The 16,169-nt window shown below is 37.1% G+C and overlaps 1 protein-coding gene across 1 annotated transcript; it reads left to right on the top strand.

The window, feature by feature from the left end:
* Positions 1 to 528: 528 nt before the first annotated feature.
* Positions 529 to 11,504, top strand: LOC104216693 (DEAD-box ATP-dependent RNA helicase 5). Its single transcript, XM_009766803.2, has 13 exons — positions 529 to 1,060; positions 1,146 to 1,264; positions 3,693 to 3,800; positions 4,026 to 4,106; positions 4,552 to 4,630; positions 5,674 to 5,759; positions 5,837 to 5,893; positions 6,084 to 6,151; positions 7,386 to 7,454; positions 7,662 to 7,755; positions 8,988 to 9,152; positions 9,257 to 9,349; positions 11,065 to 11,504. The coding sequence occupies exons 1-13, from the start codon at positions 583 to 585 to the stop codon at positions 11,158 to 11,160; spliced, it is 1,593 nt and encodes a 530-aa protein (XP_009765105.1). The 5' UTR covers positions 529 to 582; the 3' UTR covers positions 11,161 to 11,504.
* Positions 11,505 to 16,169: the final 4,665 nt, after the last annotated feature.

Genomic DNA, 16,169 nt, shown 5'->3' with positions numbered 1-16,169 from the left:
AGATCAGCATACAGACTATCTCCGTAAAATTCCATTTGTGGAATTATACTAAGTTTGTGTTATTGTTATTGTAGTTCCTCAATTGGAGCGATCTCAATTTAAGAATTGGAAGCAAAGCGATGAGCAAAAGACGGATTTTTTCATAATTTCATTTCTTCATTTTAGAGATAAATGAAGTCTTTTTCCCTTATCTTTTGTCCTAAACTTATGTGAATTTCTTTATTTTTTATTGCTCACGTGCAGAACATGTGAAAAGAGCAGTTAACTTTAACGGGAAATACGAAAGATCGTTACTTTTAGAAATGAAGAACAAAGTGTACTTTTTTCATAGATCAAGGACCATATTTGTTAATCCACATATATCAAGGACCATATTTGTTAATCCACATATATCAAGGACTAAAAAGAAGCAATCTCAATTCATGACGGACCATTTTGATCATTTTTCTCATTGTAATTCCACTGTAAACAGAGGCGAATTCGGTAAACTGGAACTATCAAACTTTACTACAAATACAACTCAATTAGTTTCCTTAAACCTTAGGGTTTTGCGTTATTCGCCATAGAACAGATTGAGCAGCCATGGTAGCAAAACAGTTAGCTGATGACGAACCACAAAAAACCCTCAAGGATTCACCAAAGTTTGAATCCAAATCCCATAAGAAAAAACATAAGAGAAAGCTCGAAGACCCTGAACCTGAAGAAGTTACTGTTATAGAGTCCAAGAAAGAGAAAAAGAAGAAGAAAAAGCAGAAACAGAACCAAGAACAAGAAGGGTCTATTGTAAACAGTGAAAATCTTAGTGGGTCTAATGGCAAGGTTGAAACTATTAATGGGTCAGCTGAGTTCTCTGAAAAAAGTAGTACAAATGTGGTGGTAACTGGTAAGGATGCTAATGAGTCAAAGTACAAAGCTTTAGCAAAATTTGTGGATTCAGGGCTTCCAAGTGATGTGTTAGATTGTTGCAAGAATTTTGAGAAACCATCACCAATTCAATCACATTCATGGCCTTTTCTTTTAGATGGCCGTGATTTCATTGGAATTGCCAAAACTGGGTCAGGTATGCAATTGTGGTTATTTAGTGTAATCGTGGAGTATGGTTCTTGGGGTTTTAGTTTTATTTTGTCTTGTTTTTGTGTGATCAGGTAAGACTTTGGCTTTTGGTATTCCGGCTATTATGCATGTCCTGAGCAAGAGAAAGAGTAAAAAGTCTAAGAATCCGCTTTGCCTCGTGCTTTCGCCTACAAGGGAGCTAGCTCAACAAGTATGTTTTTGAAATTTATACCTTGAGTTGTGTTTAAAATTGCCTGCTTTCTTGCATTAGGTTCAGTCACTAAATAATATTGTCATTTGTTAAAATTTGAACCTTGTAGTCTTGTTTCAACATAAAGAATGGCAAAACACACCCGCGCAAGCTCATCTTTTAACACAGTGTAAACCCAATCACCCCGACTTCCCTAAATGACTAGTTTAAAAACCCAAACTCATTATTAAACAACTCTTATCATATCACAAAAACCATAGAAGTGGAGTTGATAAAAAAGAGTCAGAAATATAAAACTAACCTTAACAACAAAACACCTTGTCGAAACTTTATCAAAAACAAAGTAAAGTGGCTCTTGAAATGGTCTTAAAATTGCTCTATTATCAGACTTTGATTCAGTAAATTGATATTATATAAAATAAATAGAGTGAAGTAGAGATGAACCTGATGATTATATTGAAAAGAAGCACTCCAAAACAGCAAGAAAATTCTAACCATCTCTAGAGCTTTCAAATAGCAAACTCATACTCTCTCTCTATATATATACATATATATATATATATATACAAAACCTTATATATTTTTCTGCTTCAACCTCAAAACCATAAAAGATACAAAAAGACATATATATATATGTTTTATGTATGTCTTTTTATATATTATATATATGTCTTTTTGTATCTTTTATGGTTTTGAGGTTGAAGCAGAAAAATATATAAGGTTTTGTCTGTAGAAATTTTTTGAGTTAATGATTCATTTATTATCATATAATTACTACAAAATGAAATAGATTAGATGGCTCTCAGATATTCTTGTGATATTTATAGGACAATATTTCAGGGGAACGGGATTCAAACTTATTAATACATTCGTTTACTGAAACTTAAAAGGGGGAAAATGGAGTATGCGTAATTTAGTAGATACTTCAATCTCAACCTCCAAAGAAATCTTGTTCAAACATATATCACAATAATCTTAACTATATGGTATTAAATGTCCTGGGTTCGTTGTTTTATATGGTAATAAAAGAGTAGAGTACGAGTTTCAGATACAAAACAAATCATTCACTAGAAATTTTCATTACTGTACTCTTTTATTGGAAATCCTCCATCCCAAAACCATAGACAAAATCTTATACTCCCTCCGTTTCAATTTATGTGAACCCATTTGACTGGGCACGGAGTTTAAGAAAAGAGAGAAGACTTTTGAACTTGTGGTGTAAAATGAAGCACATATATTTTGTGTGGTTATAAATCATTGCATAAAGGTAAATTGTTTCCAAATAGGGAAAGAGGTCATTCTTTTTGGCACGAACTAAAAAGGAAATAGGTTCACATAAATTGAAACGGAGGGAGTATATTTTTGTTTTCAACTTCACAAATATTGGGGAAAAAATTAGGGTATATAATTTTTGTTTGAAAGCTCTAGTGGTGGTTGGAGTTTCTTGTTGTTTTGAAGTGCTTCTTTTGAGTATCATTATCAGGTCCATCTCTACTTCATTCTATTTATTTTATATAATGTCAATTTCAATGTATTGAATCAAAATTTGATAAAAAGCCATTTCATTTCATTTTTGATTTAAGCTTTAAGTTTTTTTTTTTTTTGTTTGTGTTCCTTGGAGAACTGCTAAAATATTGGAACGTAGGCCATAAAAATCATCTCTGTTTTTCAGTTTCTGGTGAGGGTTTAGCACTTGATCATAGCCAAAAGACCCGGAAAGGTATTATCTTGTGAGGGATGGATAAAAATAGGGTATCATCTTGTGAGAGGGTTTAGCACTCTCTTCCTTCTAGTAAGCTAGCCAAGACTAGGAGATCCTCTATTATAAGTGTGTTTTCTTTTCCTTCCCTTCTGTTCTTGTTTCAAGAAGCTATGATTCTTTGGCGTTCATTGAAGAGACATGGATTGAAGAATGAAGTAGCAAGTTTGTGTTGATTGAGATACATGAGCTCTATAAGAGAAGGTTAGGTAGTGTGGAAGCACATATTATGCATAATGGAGGTGCAGAAAAGGTCTAATTTATGTTGGTTTTATTTCTAGATGCCTTTTAGTGTCTGACTCCCGCGGCTTCTTTTCTTTTTCTTGTTAAAATAATATGTGTATTTTGCCTTGTATTCTCAAATAAAAAAATGCTGATGCGAATAAATGCACCTTATTTGAAAGATCTTGCTATATGTCATTATAATAGATATCAGATGCTAATTTATGTTGGTGCTAATTTATGTTGTCATTGTGCTGATGCTAATTTATGTTGGTTTTATTTCTAGATGCCTTTTAGTGTCTGACTAAAATATCTTCTAGATCCTGCAGTTTCTTTTCTTTTTCTTGTTAAAATAATATGTGTATTTTGCCTTGTATTCTCAAATAAAAAATGCTGATGCGAATAAATGCACCTTATTTGAAAGATCTTGCTATGTCATTATAATAGATATCAGATGTTCTCTGCGATGCTGGGAAGCCTACTGGCGTGCAGTCAGTTTGTCTATATGGTGGAGTCGATAAGCATCATCAAAAAGCTTCTCTTAAATCTGGTGTGGTAAGAACATTCTTATTTCTGTATCTGTATTTATTGTTGCAATGAGTCTCGAGATGATGAACCTTTTCAGTTATCCTATAGGGAATTATCTTTTAAGTCAATTTAATGTTTTATTTTGTTGCTTTCTTTGACTTTTTGATGGATGTTATGCATGGTTCACACACCTTTGATTCTTTGAGCTGGAGTTGTTTGTCAGTACGTCAGATCATATTCTTTGCCTTGCAGGATATTGTTATTGGAACCCCTGGTCGTTTGCAGGATATGATGGAAATGGGAGCATGCAACTTAAAAGCGGTTTCTTTTGTGGTGAGTAGTGTTTTCCTGTCCTCCGTTTATCTGGGTTTGGGACTTTCAGGATCTTTGATGAAGTTTGAGTGAGTATCCACGACTTCATGAAGGTTTGTTTGTTTGCTCAATTAGGTGTAGATGGTTAGGATGCTTCTGTTCTGTAGTTGTGGCCATTGAATGTGTATAAGAAATGTTTTTTATATTATTTTCCTTATTAGTTAGATTTTTGAAGTTGTTGAATATGAGCTTTCTGAGGTGAGGTATCTGTGCATGTTGGTCTTCTTTGAAAGAGAAACTGAATTTATTTTTTAAAATCATCTTTTGTGGTTTAGCATTTTAATCAGTTTTATGTACTATCCCTTGATTGGTTAAGATAGAGTTTATCCTTGTTGGGTTAATGAAATATTATGGTTGCTGACACTAGAAGTTTTAGTGTTTATTCATGTTACTAATATTGCTATAGGTGCTAGATGAAGCTGATCGGATGCTCGATTTAGGTTTTGAACCTGCTGTCCGTGCCATTTTGAGCCAAACATGCTCTGGTATGAATATCAACATCTGCATTTGATTCCATTTCTTGAATTCCTAGAGGCTGGAGCTCTGTAGGCATTTCTTTAAATGCATTATTTCTTTAAATACATTTATCACGTCGTAATATATTTTTTGTTTCTTTTTAGCAAAACTTTTGCATCCGAATGTCCTTCACAACTTATTGTATTTATTCCAAGTATCAACTTTTTTTTCTTCATAAACATATATTTGTCCCGACCATGTAGTTTGTGGTTTCATTTCAATACTTTTGTAAATGAAGTGCAGCTATATGTTAGAGTGGATTTTTGGTTTCATTTCTTATGTATGTCTACAGATATTTTTAATACCAATCGAAAAGGGATTTTGAAAATTTGAATCGTGTAACTATTATCTAAGTTTCTCGGACTCGGTGCGGGTATCCGATACGGGTGCTGATCTAGAGGTTGGATCCTTCATGATCTAAAATTTAAGATTCGGGGGTACGGATCCAAGTACGAATACGGGTGGGGGGTGGGGGGTTCGGCTAAAAATAATTCAAATATCTAAAATTAGAGGAATAAAAATATGATCAAGTTATGAGACATTATGTGAAAAACTTACAAAGAATTCCAAGAAGGACAAAAATATTAATCAAGAGTAGAATCCCAAAAGGAGATAAAAGGAAAAGAACGGACATAAAAATTTCTATATACGAGGTATCTCTATTTTTTCCAATTTCACCTTAGCTTTTGTTTTGATTTAAAAAATCATTGTTATTTATCCCGAATTTCTCCGTCGATTTTGTTCAAAGTACCCAAAATCGGTTTACCAAATCAGGTACGGATCCCATACCCACCCCCACATCGTGTCAACATAGGTACCGCACCAAAAGCGAAGAGTCTGCGCTACTTAGAGTATTAGGATATGCATTTTTGACTGCTATCCTTGTCCTTCCATGTTGCATCGTAGGGCTTCACTCCTTGTTTTTGCCATTCAGATGTTAGCTAAATAGAGTTTCAATTTAGTAAACATGCTTTTTTTCCTGAACACATTCAACTTCCCTCTAATTGTGCAGTTCGACAATCGGTTATGTTCAGTGCTACATGGCCTCCGGCTGTTCATCAATTAGCTCAAGAATTCATGGATCCTCATCCAATCAAGGTCTGATTCACCTCTTTGGGATATAGTTGCAAATTTGTTGTGGTTCCCTTTTTGACTTAAAATTGATTTCTATTCAGGTAGTTGTAGGTTCAGAAGATTTGGCTGCCAACCATGATGTCATGCAAATTGTCGAGGTAAGCTGCATCATGAAGCTTTTAGAGTAATTCTTAAATCTGCATTTTTTTTCTCTAACTCATATGAACAACATTTTGTATCCTCCCTTCAAGCCAATCCACCACAAATAAAAATGCAAAGAACAAGAAAAGAGAAGACTTACATGATCATCTCCATTTCTTTGACTGAATTGCTTGTCCATTATTGTAGGTCTTGGAAGATCGAGCCCGTGACGAGCGTTTACAGTGCTTGCTGGAAAAATACCACAAGTCTAGAAAGTATATATACTAGAAATCTCTACTGCTAAATATCTGATCTCCCTTTCAGTTTTCAAGAGAGCACTTATTGTATCTTGTTGACATCATTGATAAACCCCACTTTAATCAATTGATAATGGTATTCATGCAATCTGCTACTGCTAGTCAACACTGGTCATAGGATGGGTAGAAGTTTTGGTTGAGAATTTTTCACTTAATCTCTTGTTATTCCGTGGATACAACCAAAGGTTACATTCAATGCTTTGAATCCTTTTTACTTCAGTGACCAGTCTTAGTGAACGTGCGCCTTTGCTCAGTTACATTACCAAGAGTTGCATTCAATTCTTTGGAGTGTTTAGGAGGGAAATGCTTGACAGTAATGGTCATGGTAAAACTTTTGGTGATTATAGGATAGCTAGTGGTGCGTGTCCAAGGCAAGTTGAACTTATCTTAGCTTTAAACTGTGAACAATGGTGGGGGGAAGAGAGAGTGGGTAGATATTTTGGAAATGATGGAGAAAGATAGGAGTGTCTGTTGAGACTTAAGAATAAGGTTGCTACAGATTAGTCTGCTCATGCGGCTAATTTGGTCTAAATACAGTCGTCTGGTGTCGCAGTCGGTTTCTTTAAATGGTTGACTAGGCGAGGGGGGAATCTCAAAATATTGATTCCATTTTTCTACATGGAGGTAGTAGGTTTCTCAAACCAAGGAAAACTTTATCCCCCCCCCCCCTCTTCTTCTCCCTCTCTTCTAATTTTTTTTGATGAATTCGTTTTATTTTACTAAGATTTTCATTGTATCATTTTCCTCTAGTTCTTCAGTCTGAATTTGTCTGACACTTAACAATGGTGAAGCTGATTATTCAAGATGTGTTCTTTAGGGGCTGTCTGAGATCTAAGCTAGCCAAGAGTAAATTTCTATCCTAATTGAGGAGCATATGTAGTATGGAGACCTGCGATGAAGTAGTAGCCGTTAGTTCACTCTATCACTGGGGCCTCATGTCCAGTGGTAGGATTTTTCATTTTATGAACTGCACATACTACTTCCAAATGGTAATAAAGTTTCTTAATTACTCAAACAGAATTCGTCTGACACTATTTTTCTTCGTGGGTTTGGTTTGTTATACAGTTCTCTATCATCAGTATATTTTTGCTAGTGGTTGCATCACTTGTATCTGTTTTGGCAGTTAACCTGGGTATTATATTTTCTAACTCATTAAAATGGATGCTTACAAAAAGTTGTCAACTTTGAGCAGGAACAGAGTATTGGTTTTTGTTTTGTACAAGAAGGAAGCATCTCGGGTTGAAATTATGCTACAGAAAAGGTCATTCCATTCATCTTCTGTTTGATTATGAGAAAGATATTAAGTTCCTATGCCTAGCTTCAAATCGCCTGCTGATAGTACATGCATGAAATAGTTTGACACTTGCAAAAATTGATGCATGTAATATAATCCATGCTCATCGTATTGTGCTGTATAGATGTGTCTAGATTACATCTTTTTTGAATCTTTAATGTGTCTTTGCTTCAGGGGTTGGAAAGTTGTGTCCATTAGCGGTGACAAGCAACAACGTGCTCGTACTAAGGCGTTGTCACTCTTTAAGGATGGAAGCTGTCCTTTAATGGTACACACTTCTTCCCTATTATCAATTGATAGGTAGAGAACTACGGAGCATCTTTAGAGGATGCAATCATATATGACCTACTAATCAAGCAAATAAGAAACCGAAGAAAATGAGCTTTAAGTCAAAAAGAACCCTTAGATGTGTTTGATGCTCTTAACTAAAACCATTGATACAAATTCTTAATCAAAGGTTAGGAAGAACAATTGCTGTATTTTTAGTTTTCTTTTTTGTTATCCATATTTACATCAGTTTACTCCCTCCTTAATTCTGATGGTAGGTTTGCCCCTTCATCCTTTTATAAGTTTATTTTTTTAATGCCGTGGTTAGATTGCTTGCTTTCTCTTCATTATCACCTATATTGACCCAAGATCTCTTGAAGGTTTGAACTATTTCCATTGTTACATTTGATATCTGATCTATTGTGATGTTTATAAGACAAGAGGGGTTGCTCTGATGGTAAGTAACCTCCACTTCCAACCAAGAGGCTGTGAGTTCGAGTCTCCCCAAGAGCAAGGTGGAAAGTTCTTGGAGGTAAGGATGCCGGGGGTCTATTTGGAAACAGTCTCTCTACCCCAGGGTAGGGGTAAGGTCTGCGTACACACTACCCTCCCCAGACCCCACTAACTGGGATTATACTGGGTTGTTGTTGTTGTTGTGATGTTTATCTGAGTGATCCTATGATGCATGATGATACTCCACATCTGTCAATATTTTCTACACGTCTCACCTTATGTTTATCTACTATCTGCCTCTGCATTAGAGTCAGAGTTTAGATCTAGATGACCAATTTCTTGCCAAAATCTTCATCCAGACAAATATACTGCCTCATCGTTTGGAGCATGCTTCCTCATGAAATTGCTGTTGTTGGTCTGATTTTTCACCTATTCGTTAATTGATAACCGTTTGATAATGCAAGGGCTCCACAGTAGTTTGATATACCAGCTGGCGTTCTCCTACTGAACGTCTGAACCTTTGGGATAACTGGGTTCTGGCCAATTCTCTTCCATCCCAAAAGAAGAGGATGCATAATATTGTTTATCCATCAAAATATCTTGCTATATATCATTTCTTCCTCATTCCTGCATGATCCTCTTCCTGAAACTTCTGTGACTTCTAGTTATGTTGCTAGAAATCATAATTTGGACCGACTGCTCATGAGCTCAGTGTTTACTTGGTTCTTGGCGAATGTTGAAATGTTCTGAAGACTGAAACATAATTGTTATGTTCTGCAGATAGCTACTGATGTAGCTGCTCGAGGTCTGGATATCCCAGATGTTGAAGTTGTGATAAATTATAGTTTTCCTTTGACAACAGAGGATTATGTTCATAGAATTGGAAGAACTGGGCGAGCTGGTAAAAAAGGTGTAGCTCATACATTCTTCACTAAGGACAACAAGGTAGTGTTTCATTGATTTTCTATAACAGAAGTCTGACCTTTATTTTTGTACTGTTTTCTCCACTACTTTTCTATTTTGATTATTATTGAGCTTGTATTTCATAGGGACTTTCTGGGGAGTTGATAAATGTTCTCAGAGAGGCTGGACAGGTTGTGCCAGCTGCCCTTCTTAATTTTGGAACCCATGTAAAGAAAAAGGTAAGATTTTTGTTTGTATATTGTGAGTAGCGTCGCCATTTACCTAATGGTATCATTGACTGTTTGTGCTTATGGATAGCCATCACAAATGAAAGTGCATTGCTAAGTTGCTTTGCAGTACCTGCTCATGGAGCTTTAGGCCAGGTTCATAGGGACATGCTGGTCTGGTGCGACGCTAGGGCCTCAAGTTGTAGCTTTTCTTCCACTATTAGCACCTTTGGTTGGATTTCGTGGCCATGGCTTAAGAGGGCTTTGACCATGGTTGTCTTCTTCTTGAGCATAGACAGAGATGATGCAAACTTCATGTGGCTGAGTATGTTAGTGCTATGGGGACGGTTGTAGGAAAGTACTTTGTTCTTCCTGTAGGGGTTGAAGATTTCAGATGAGAAAGTTGACATGTTCTAGTGTTGGAATAAACTATATTTTATTGATAAGGATACACGCTAGAAAGGGTTTCGGGGTGAAGGGTCATAGCAGTCATGCTGAAGGTGACTTGCCCAAAAAGAGAAAAAAAAAAAAAAACATGCTCGAGGTGACTTGTCCAAAAAGAGAAAAAAACAAAAAAAAGATAAAGAAGAAAAAAAGTCATGGTGAAGGCGCCTGAAACTATTTGATATGGCAGAGGCTCTTCATTAAGTATGATGCTTGGGGATTTGGATGCAAGTGTGTTCTCCCAAATTCGCTCCGTTTCGTTTTCCTGTGGTTCACTTGGTAATTCTGTCCCTTCAATTGTTTCCTCACTTTGATGGAGCGTCTTGTGTTTCTTGCGTTGTTAGTTATGCAATCCTGACAGTATTGTATACAAGTATTGGGTAACACCTTTTTTTTTTTTAAATTTTTTTTAGAGAAGTATTGGGTAACTCTTCTTCCATGGCTGAGATAGATGGGAAAAATTCATCTAGTGTCAGTCTCCTGGGGTTCGAACCTTGTTCTCCTTGTGGGGGGCTTGTAGGGTTGAGAATTTTTAAGAGAATGGATTTATATTGGACAATCTACTTTAAACATCTTAGGTGTGTACTTGGATTGAGCCAAGAAAGAGCAGGGGCTCTCTAAGGGGGCTTATGGAGGTTTCTGCACTTTGATGACTGGAAAATGAATCTATTTTGAAGGAACTTTTTCCAGGGAGTGGAAGGGCGACAAGCAGTGTAGTTGTAGATGTAACACCCTAGACTATAGACATAGTCCCACATCGGCAAAACACAAGAGGGATGCTGAGTATATAAGTTAGCAAGCCTTAGATCTTAGTGACGCATTTTAAACCCGTGAGGGCCTAGACCCAGAGCGGACAATATCACTAGCGGGCTGGACTGTTACAATGTCTACAGTCTAGGTTGTTACAGTAGATGAACTAGAGAACCATCAAGATCAGCCCTTTTCCCAATTAAATGAGGAACTGAACATAGGAATAGGCTAGTTCCTGATCTAATAAAGAGAAGAGGAGGATGGTGTGTTATCGACCTTGGGCAGGAAGCCCTGGATCTTATGTTATTATCGTTTACTATCACCTCCGGAAGAATACAATGTCACTGAATAACATTTGTGTTCGGTTATCTTCTTGCTGGCATTTGCTATGTGAAAAGTGATGAACAAATGATAATAACAAAAAACATAGTTTGCTGATACATGCGAATAGTAACTGGTCAACTAAATCTTTTTGTAGTGCTAATTCTCTAGTGCACATATTCTTTGTTACATTGTTGAGTTGCTGTTTGCAGGAATCGAAGCTCTATGGTGCTCATTTTAGAGAAATAGATGCAAATGCTCCAAAGGCTACAAAAATAAAATTTGACAATTCTGATGAGGAAGATTGAGAAGCAATATCATTATTACCAAAGCAACACAACTCCATTGAATTGGCTCATCATCCTGACATTCCGTGCAATCATTTGGCGGATACATGTAGAAGTGGATTACTGCGGGAAGAATGCAAGAGATATCTCACTGCTCATGTATATGGTAATTGAAGCTTAAATCTATTGGCGCTTCAACCTGTCATAGATAATGAGTTTGAAATACTATTGTGTTTTTGTACCTTAATATTCTTTTCACCCATACAGTTGGCTTAGTAAGGCTTTTCTAGGATCCAAATGTAGTAATACACTTATTATAATTTGCCCTTTTAAGTGATGTATGTATGATTGCACCTTCCAAATTACTGCACTTGGCAAAAGGTGGAAAAATATTCGAAAATGAGATTCAAAACTGGTTCATGCAAAAATGTGTAATGTTACATATTCCATTTTCACCCACATTTTGCAATATTAACAAGAAAAGATCGGGGGGGGGGGGGGGGGTGTTATATTAATTACTTAGAAAAAGTTTCAAAGCGTAGCACAAACCTGCAATTTTCCGTCTCCGCTCAGGCATTACGTGCTAGTGTTTATTTAGTCCTTTGCTTAACTAGTGCCTATTGGTTTCTGGTTCTTCTTTTTGGATGTTGTATGGAGATTTGGTAATTACAAATTAGGCAGGCTAGTCACTTTTGGATGATCAGATCAAAAAGTTTCTATTTCCATTAGAAACGGATGATCAGACCAACAGTTGGAAAAGAAATTATAATTGTCATGAACCCAAAACCGACTCGGTCGTGATGACGCCTATCGTGAAACTAGGCCAGCTGACACATTTTCAAAATAATCCACATTTCATTTAAAACTTAAGTAAAACTATTTTTCAACTGAAATCCGATAAAAGATATAAAGTCAAAATCAAACAAAGCGGAAAATACAAGCCCGACCTCGGGTGTCACTAAGTCATGAGCAATGCTACAATAGTTCCAAGACAAGACCAAAATAGTCTGGAAATAACAACAATGTACTAATAGGAAGATAGAGAAGGAGAAAAGCGGAATTGCGATCGCCAAGCAACTACCTCGCTATCTCCGTGAAGTCCACGACTGGAATAGTGAACAGCCGCTACCGTGTCCTGAGATACCTGGATCTGCACACAAGGTGCAGGGGGTAACATGAGTACACCAACTCAGTAAGTAACAAGTCCAAACTATGGACTGACAGGTAGTGACGAACTAAACATCAGCAGTTATAATCACAATTAAATGTAATAGTAAAGTAGGCATGCTTGCAGTTCAAGTATTCAACTCAACAGTAAATAAATACAATCAGAACAGTGTGGAGTATAAACCTCAGTATATCCTTATGTACCAATGCACAGAAAACATGAAAAGTGTATCATGTACCTCCACTCTCAAGTGCTCAACTACTCGGTACTGTATATGGCCATCCGGCCCAGGGAAGATCCATCCCGGAATATATATACATCACTGACCGCAATCATCCAGTACCTAGGGAAGTCATTCCAGCCCTATGGAGAAGATCCATCTCCAGGTATAAATACTTCGGACAAGATCCATGTCCAGGGAAGATCTATCCCTCAATAATATCAACTGCGCTCACTGGAGGTGTATAGACTCCGGAGGGGCTCCTTTTAGCCCAAACACTACAACAAGCCAACGAAGGTATAATCAATATCCCGCTGCGGCGTGCAGCCCGATCCCATACTGTCACTCAATATCAGGCTCTCGGCCTCACTCAGTCCTCACTCTCCAGTCTCACACACGGGGGCTCAAAATGCCATGATACTAGCCCGAAACAATAATATGATGTGCCAAATAATAATAATCGAGACTGAGACATGATATAATATGCATAAACATGACTGAGTATAGAATATCAATGAATTTAATGATATGACAGTAAGAAACGACCTCTCGGGTCTCAACAGTATCGACGTGAAGCCTTAACATGATAATTAGCATGATTTACAGCTCATTAACTTAATCACATAATCACAACACAGATATCAGCAAGAAAGAGTCTCTAAGCGGTGCCATGGAATGATCCAGGCCGCGATTCTCACGGTGCACGCCCACACGCCCGTAACTTGGTATTTGCGTCACCTCAATAGTAATCATAGAACACATAGTTCGGGGTTTCGAACCCTCAGAACCAAGTTTGGAAGCGTTACTTTCCTCAAACCAAGCCAAAACTCTAGCCCGCGATGCCCTTGCCTCTCGATTCGGCCTCCAAATGCTCTGAATTTAACCAAAATTAGTATATTATCATCAATATACGCTAAAGGAATGAAACCCATACGAAAATTATCAAATTAGACAAAAAATCCTGAATTTGGCTCAAACCCGGCCCCGGGCCCACGTCTCAGAATCTGATAAAAATCACAAAACTAGAAAACCCATTCACTCACGAGTTTACCCATATCAAATTCACCAAAATCCGACGTCAAATGGTCATCCAAATCCCTAAAATCTACTCTCCAAACTTTTTCACAAATTTTCACCCCAAATTCCCAAATTAAATGATAAAAATCAAGACATAATCATGGAATTTAACCAAATTTGAGTGAAGAACACTTACCTCAATCAATCCTCTAAACATCCCTCCAAAATCGCCTTCTCCCGAGCTCTCTAATGAAAATTTGAAATTATGGACTCAAACCCTCGTTTTTGAAATTAATACTGTCTGCCCAGATTTCCTTCTCCGCGAACGCGTAGACCAACTCAGACTGCCTCTCCGCTTTACTCTTCGCGAACGCGATGCTTTACCAACTCAAACCTTCGCGAACACGACCCTCTTCTCGCGAACGCGTAGACTAAGGACCTGGGGTCCCCAACTGCCTCACTCCTCTTTGCGAAGGCGACCCCACTCATGCGTTCGCGATGCACACACTGCCCTACCGTTCGCGTTCGCGTCATCTCTTTCGCGAACGCGAAGAGCAAAATTCACCATGTAAGAAAACACTCTTCGCAAACACGAGACACTGTCCGCGAATGTGATGAACAAACCTTCTGCAACAGAAAACCAGCAAAATCTGCAAACTCTCAAAACCAAGAATTGGTCCATTAACCACCCGAAACTCACCCGAGGCCCTCGGGACCTCAACAAAACATGCCAACACATCCCATAACATCATTCCAACTTAGTCGAGCCTTCGAATCACTCAAAACAACACCAAAACACCAAATCAACCTCGGATTCAAGCCTAAGAACTTAGAAACTTTCAAATTCCATAAACAACGCCGAAACCTATCAAATCACCTCCGAATTACCTGAAATTTTGCACACACGTCACAAATGACACTACGGACCTACTCCAATTTTCGAAATTCCATTTCGACCCCGATATCAAGATTTTCACTGCCGACCGAAAACTTCAAATTTTCAATTTCGCCAATTCAAGCCTAATTCTTCCATGGACCTCCAAATTACATTCCGAATACGCTCCTAAGTCCAAAATTACCTAACGGAGTTATCCGAACCATCAGAATTCACATCCGAGACCTTCTACGCATAAGTTAGCATCAAGTTGATTTTTCCAACTTAAGCTTACTTAAAAGAGACTAAGTGTCTCATTTCTCTCCAAAACCACTCTGAACCCGAACCAACCAACACGATATGATGAAATATAGCTGAACAACACATAAGGAAGCAGAATGGGGAAAACGGGCCTGAAATTCATAAAACGACCGGCCGGGTCGTTACAATAATATAAATGCCTCTTGCTTGATCGACTATTTATTATTAGGAAAGTACGTGTATAATATACTTCATCTACTGTTTCGGCAAGTTTGATAATTAATATGAATGCTCAATTACAAACTCCATGACACTATCCTTGAGTTCTTAATTGTGGAAACACAAATTCCTTGACAATATCTTTGAGCTCCTAATTGTAGAACCACAAACTTCATGATGCTATCCTCGAATTCCCAATTATAGAACTACAACCTCCATGACACTATCCTTGAGTTCCGAATGGTAGAATCACGAACTCAAAGACTCTTTCCTTCAGTTTTTAATTAGCTTTTTTTTTTTTTGTTTAATTAATGAAAATAATCAGGAAGGAACCAAAGTACGTCAACAGGTATAGTACCGCTGCAGCAGTTGAGGAATTAATTACTCCACACCTGTCCAATTTAATTACACGAAGCTTCTAATCAATGGCCAATTCGTTTATTCTTCATGTGGGTACTTGTTCTATCAAATCATTAGTTTCCCTATGAGTTTTATTAATTGATATGCTAAAAATAAAACTTCGATAGGTATTGTGCAGGAAACACTCCTAAGATTGGATCAAGAAACGGTGAATGTTGCCTCAATTAATTGCATTCAGGATGGATATGAAATTCTTTCTATAACAATACAAAACTCCATTGTCCCTGGGTATGAGAATTGACAGTCGAGAAAAGAAACAGAGGTTTTTGTGTTTAGTTTAGGGGTATTTTTGTCCAACTGATTACAAAGCGGCTAAATGTTACAATTGGTTGAGATTAGGACGGTATCTAATGTCTTCAAGCCCCCAATTTTCGTTCTTAATTTATAAAAACAACATTAGAAAATGCTTTTGCAATTGTTCGTCATTCATAAATCCAAAAAATTCCCAAAATAGGAATGCCCTTGATAGTCATTAATTCTATCCCAAAAACCAACATAAAAGGACCAAAATCTTATAATGTTATCCTACGCTGGTAATAACTTTTGAGATGATAGCTAATTTCTAACTAGTCTCTTGCCACATGCGTTGTACTTGGTACGCGAAGTTTTGTAATACATGTTATTGTAAAAGAAAATCAATATTATTTAAAAAAAGCTTTTTGAGTAAATAACTATAAAAAGAATAACGTAAAAGTCCCTATGAATGAGCAGTGTGGATTGCCACATGTAAACTTATTTGTCGAGGTCATGATTGATTGTCTGCATCTACAAAAATGAAAAATTATTATTTAATTAGATACACGTGATAATTATACTTGATTTTATGATGTGCAAACATGAAATTAAATGTA

The sequence above is a fragment of the Nicotiana sylvestris genome, chromosome 8 (genome assembly GCF_000393655.2).
Source record: "Nicotiana sylvestris chromosome 8, ASM39365v2, whole genome shotgun sequence".
In the NCBI taxonomy this organism is placed as follows: Eukaryota; Viridiplantae; Streptophyta; class Magnoliopsida; order Solanales; family Solanaceae; genus Nicotiana; species Nicotiana sylvestris.
The sequence above is the reverse complement of the archived record's forward strand: the minus strand, read 5'-3'. Positions and strand labels throughout refer to the sequence as shown.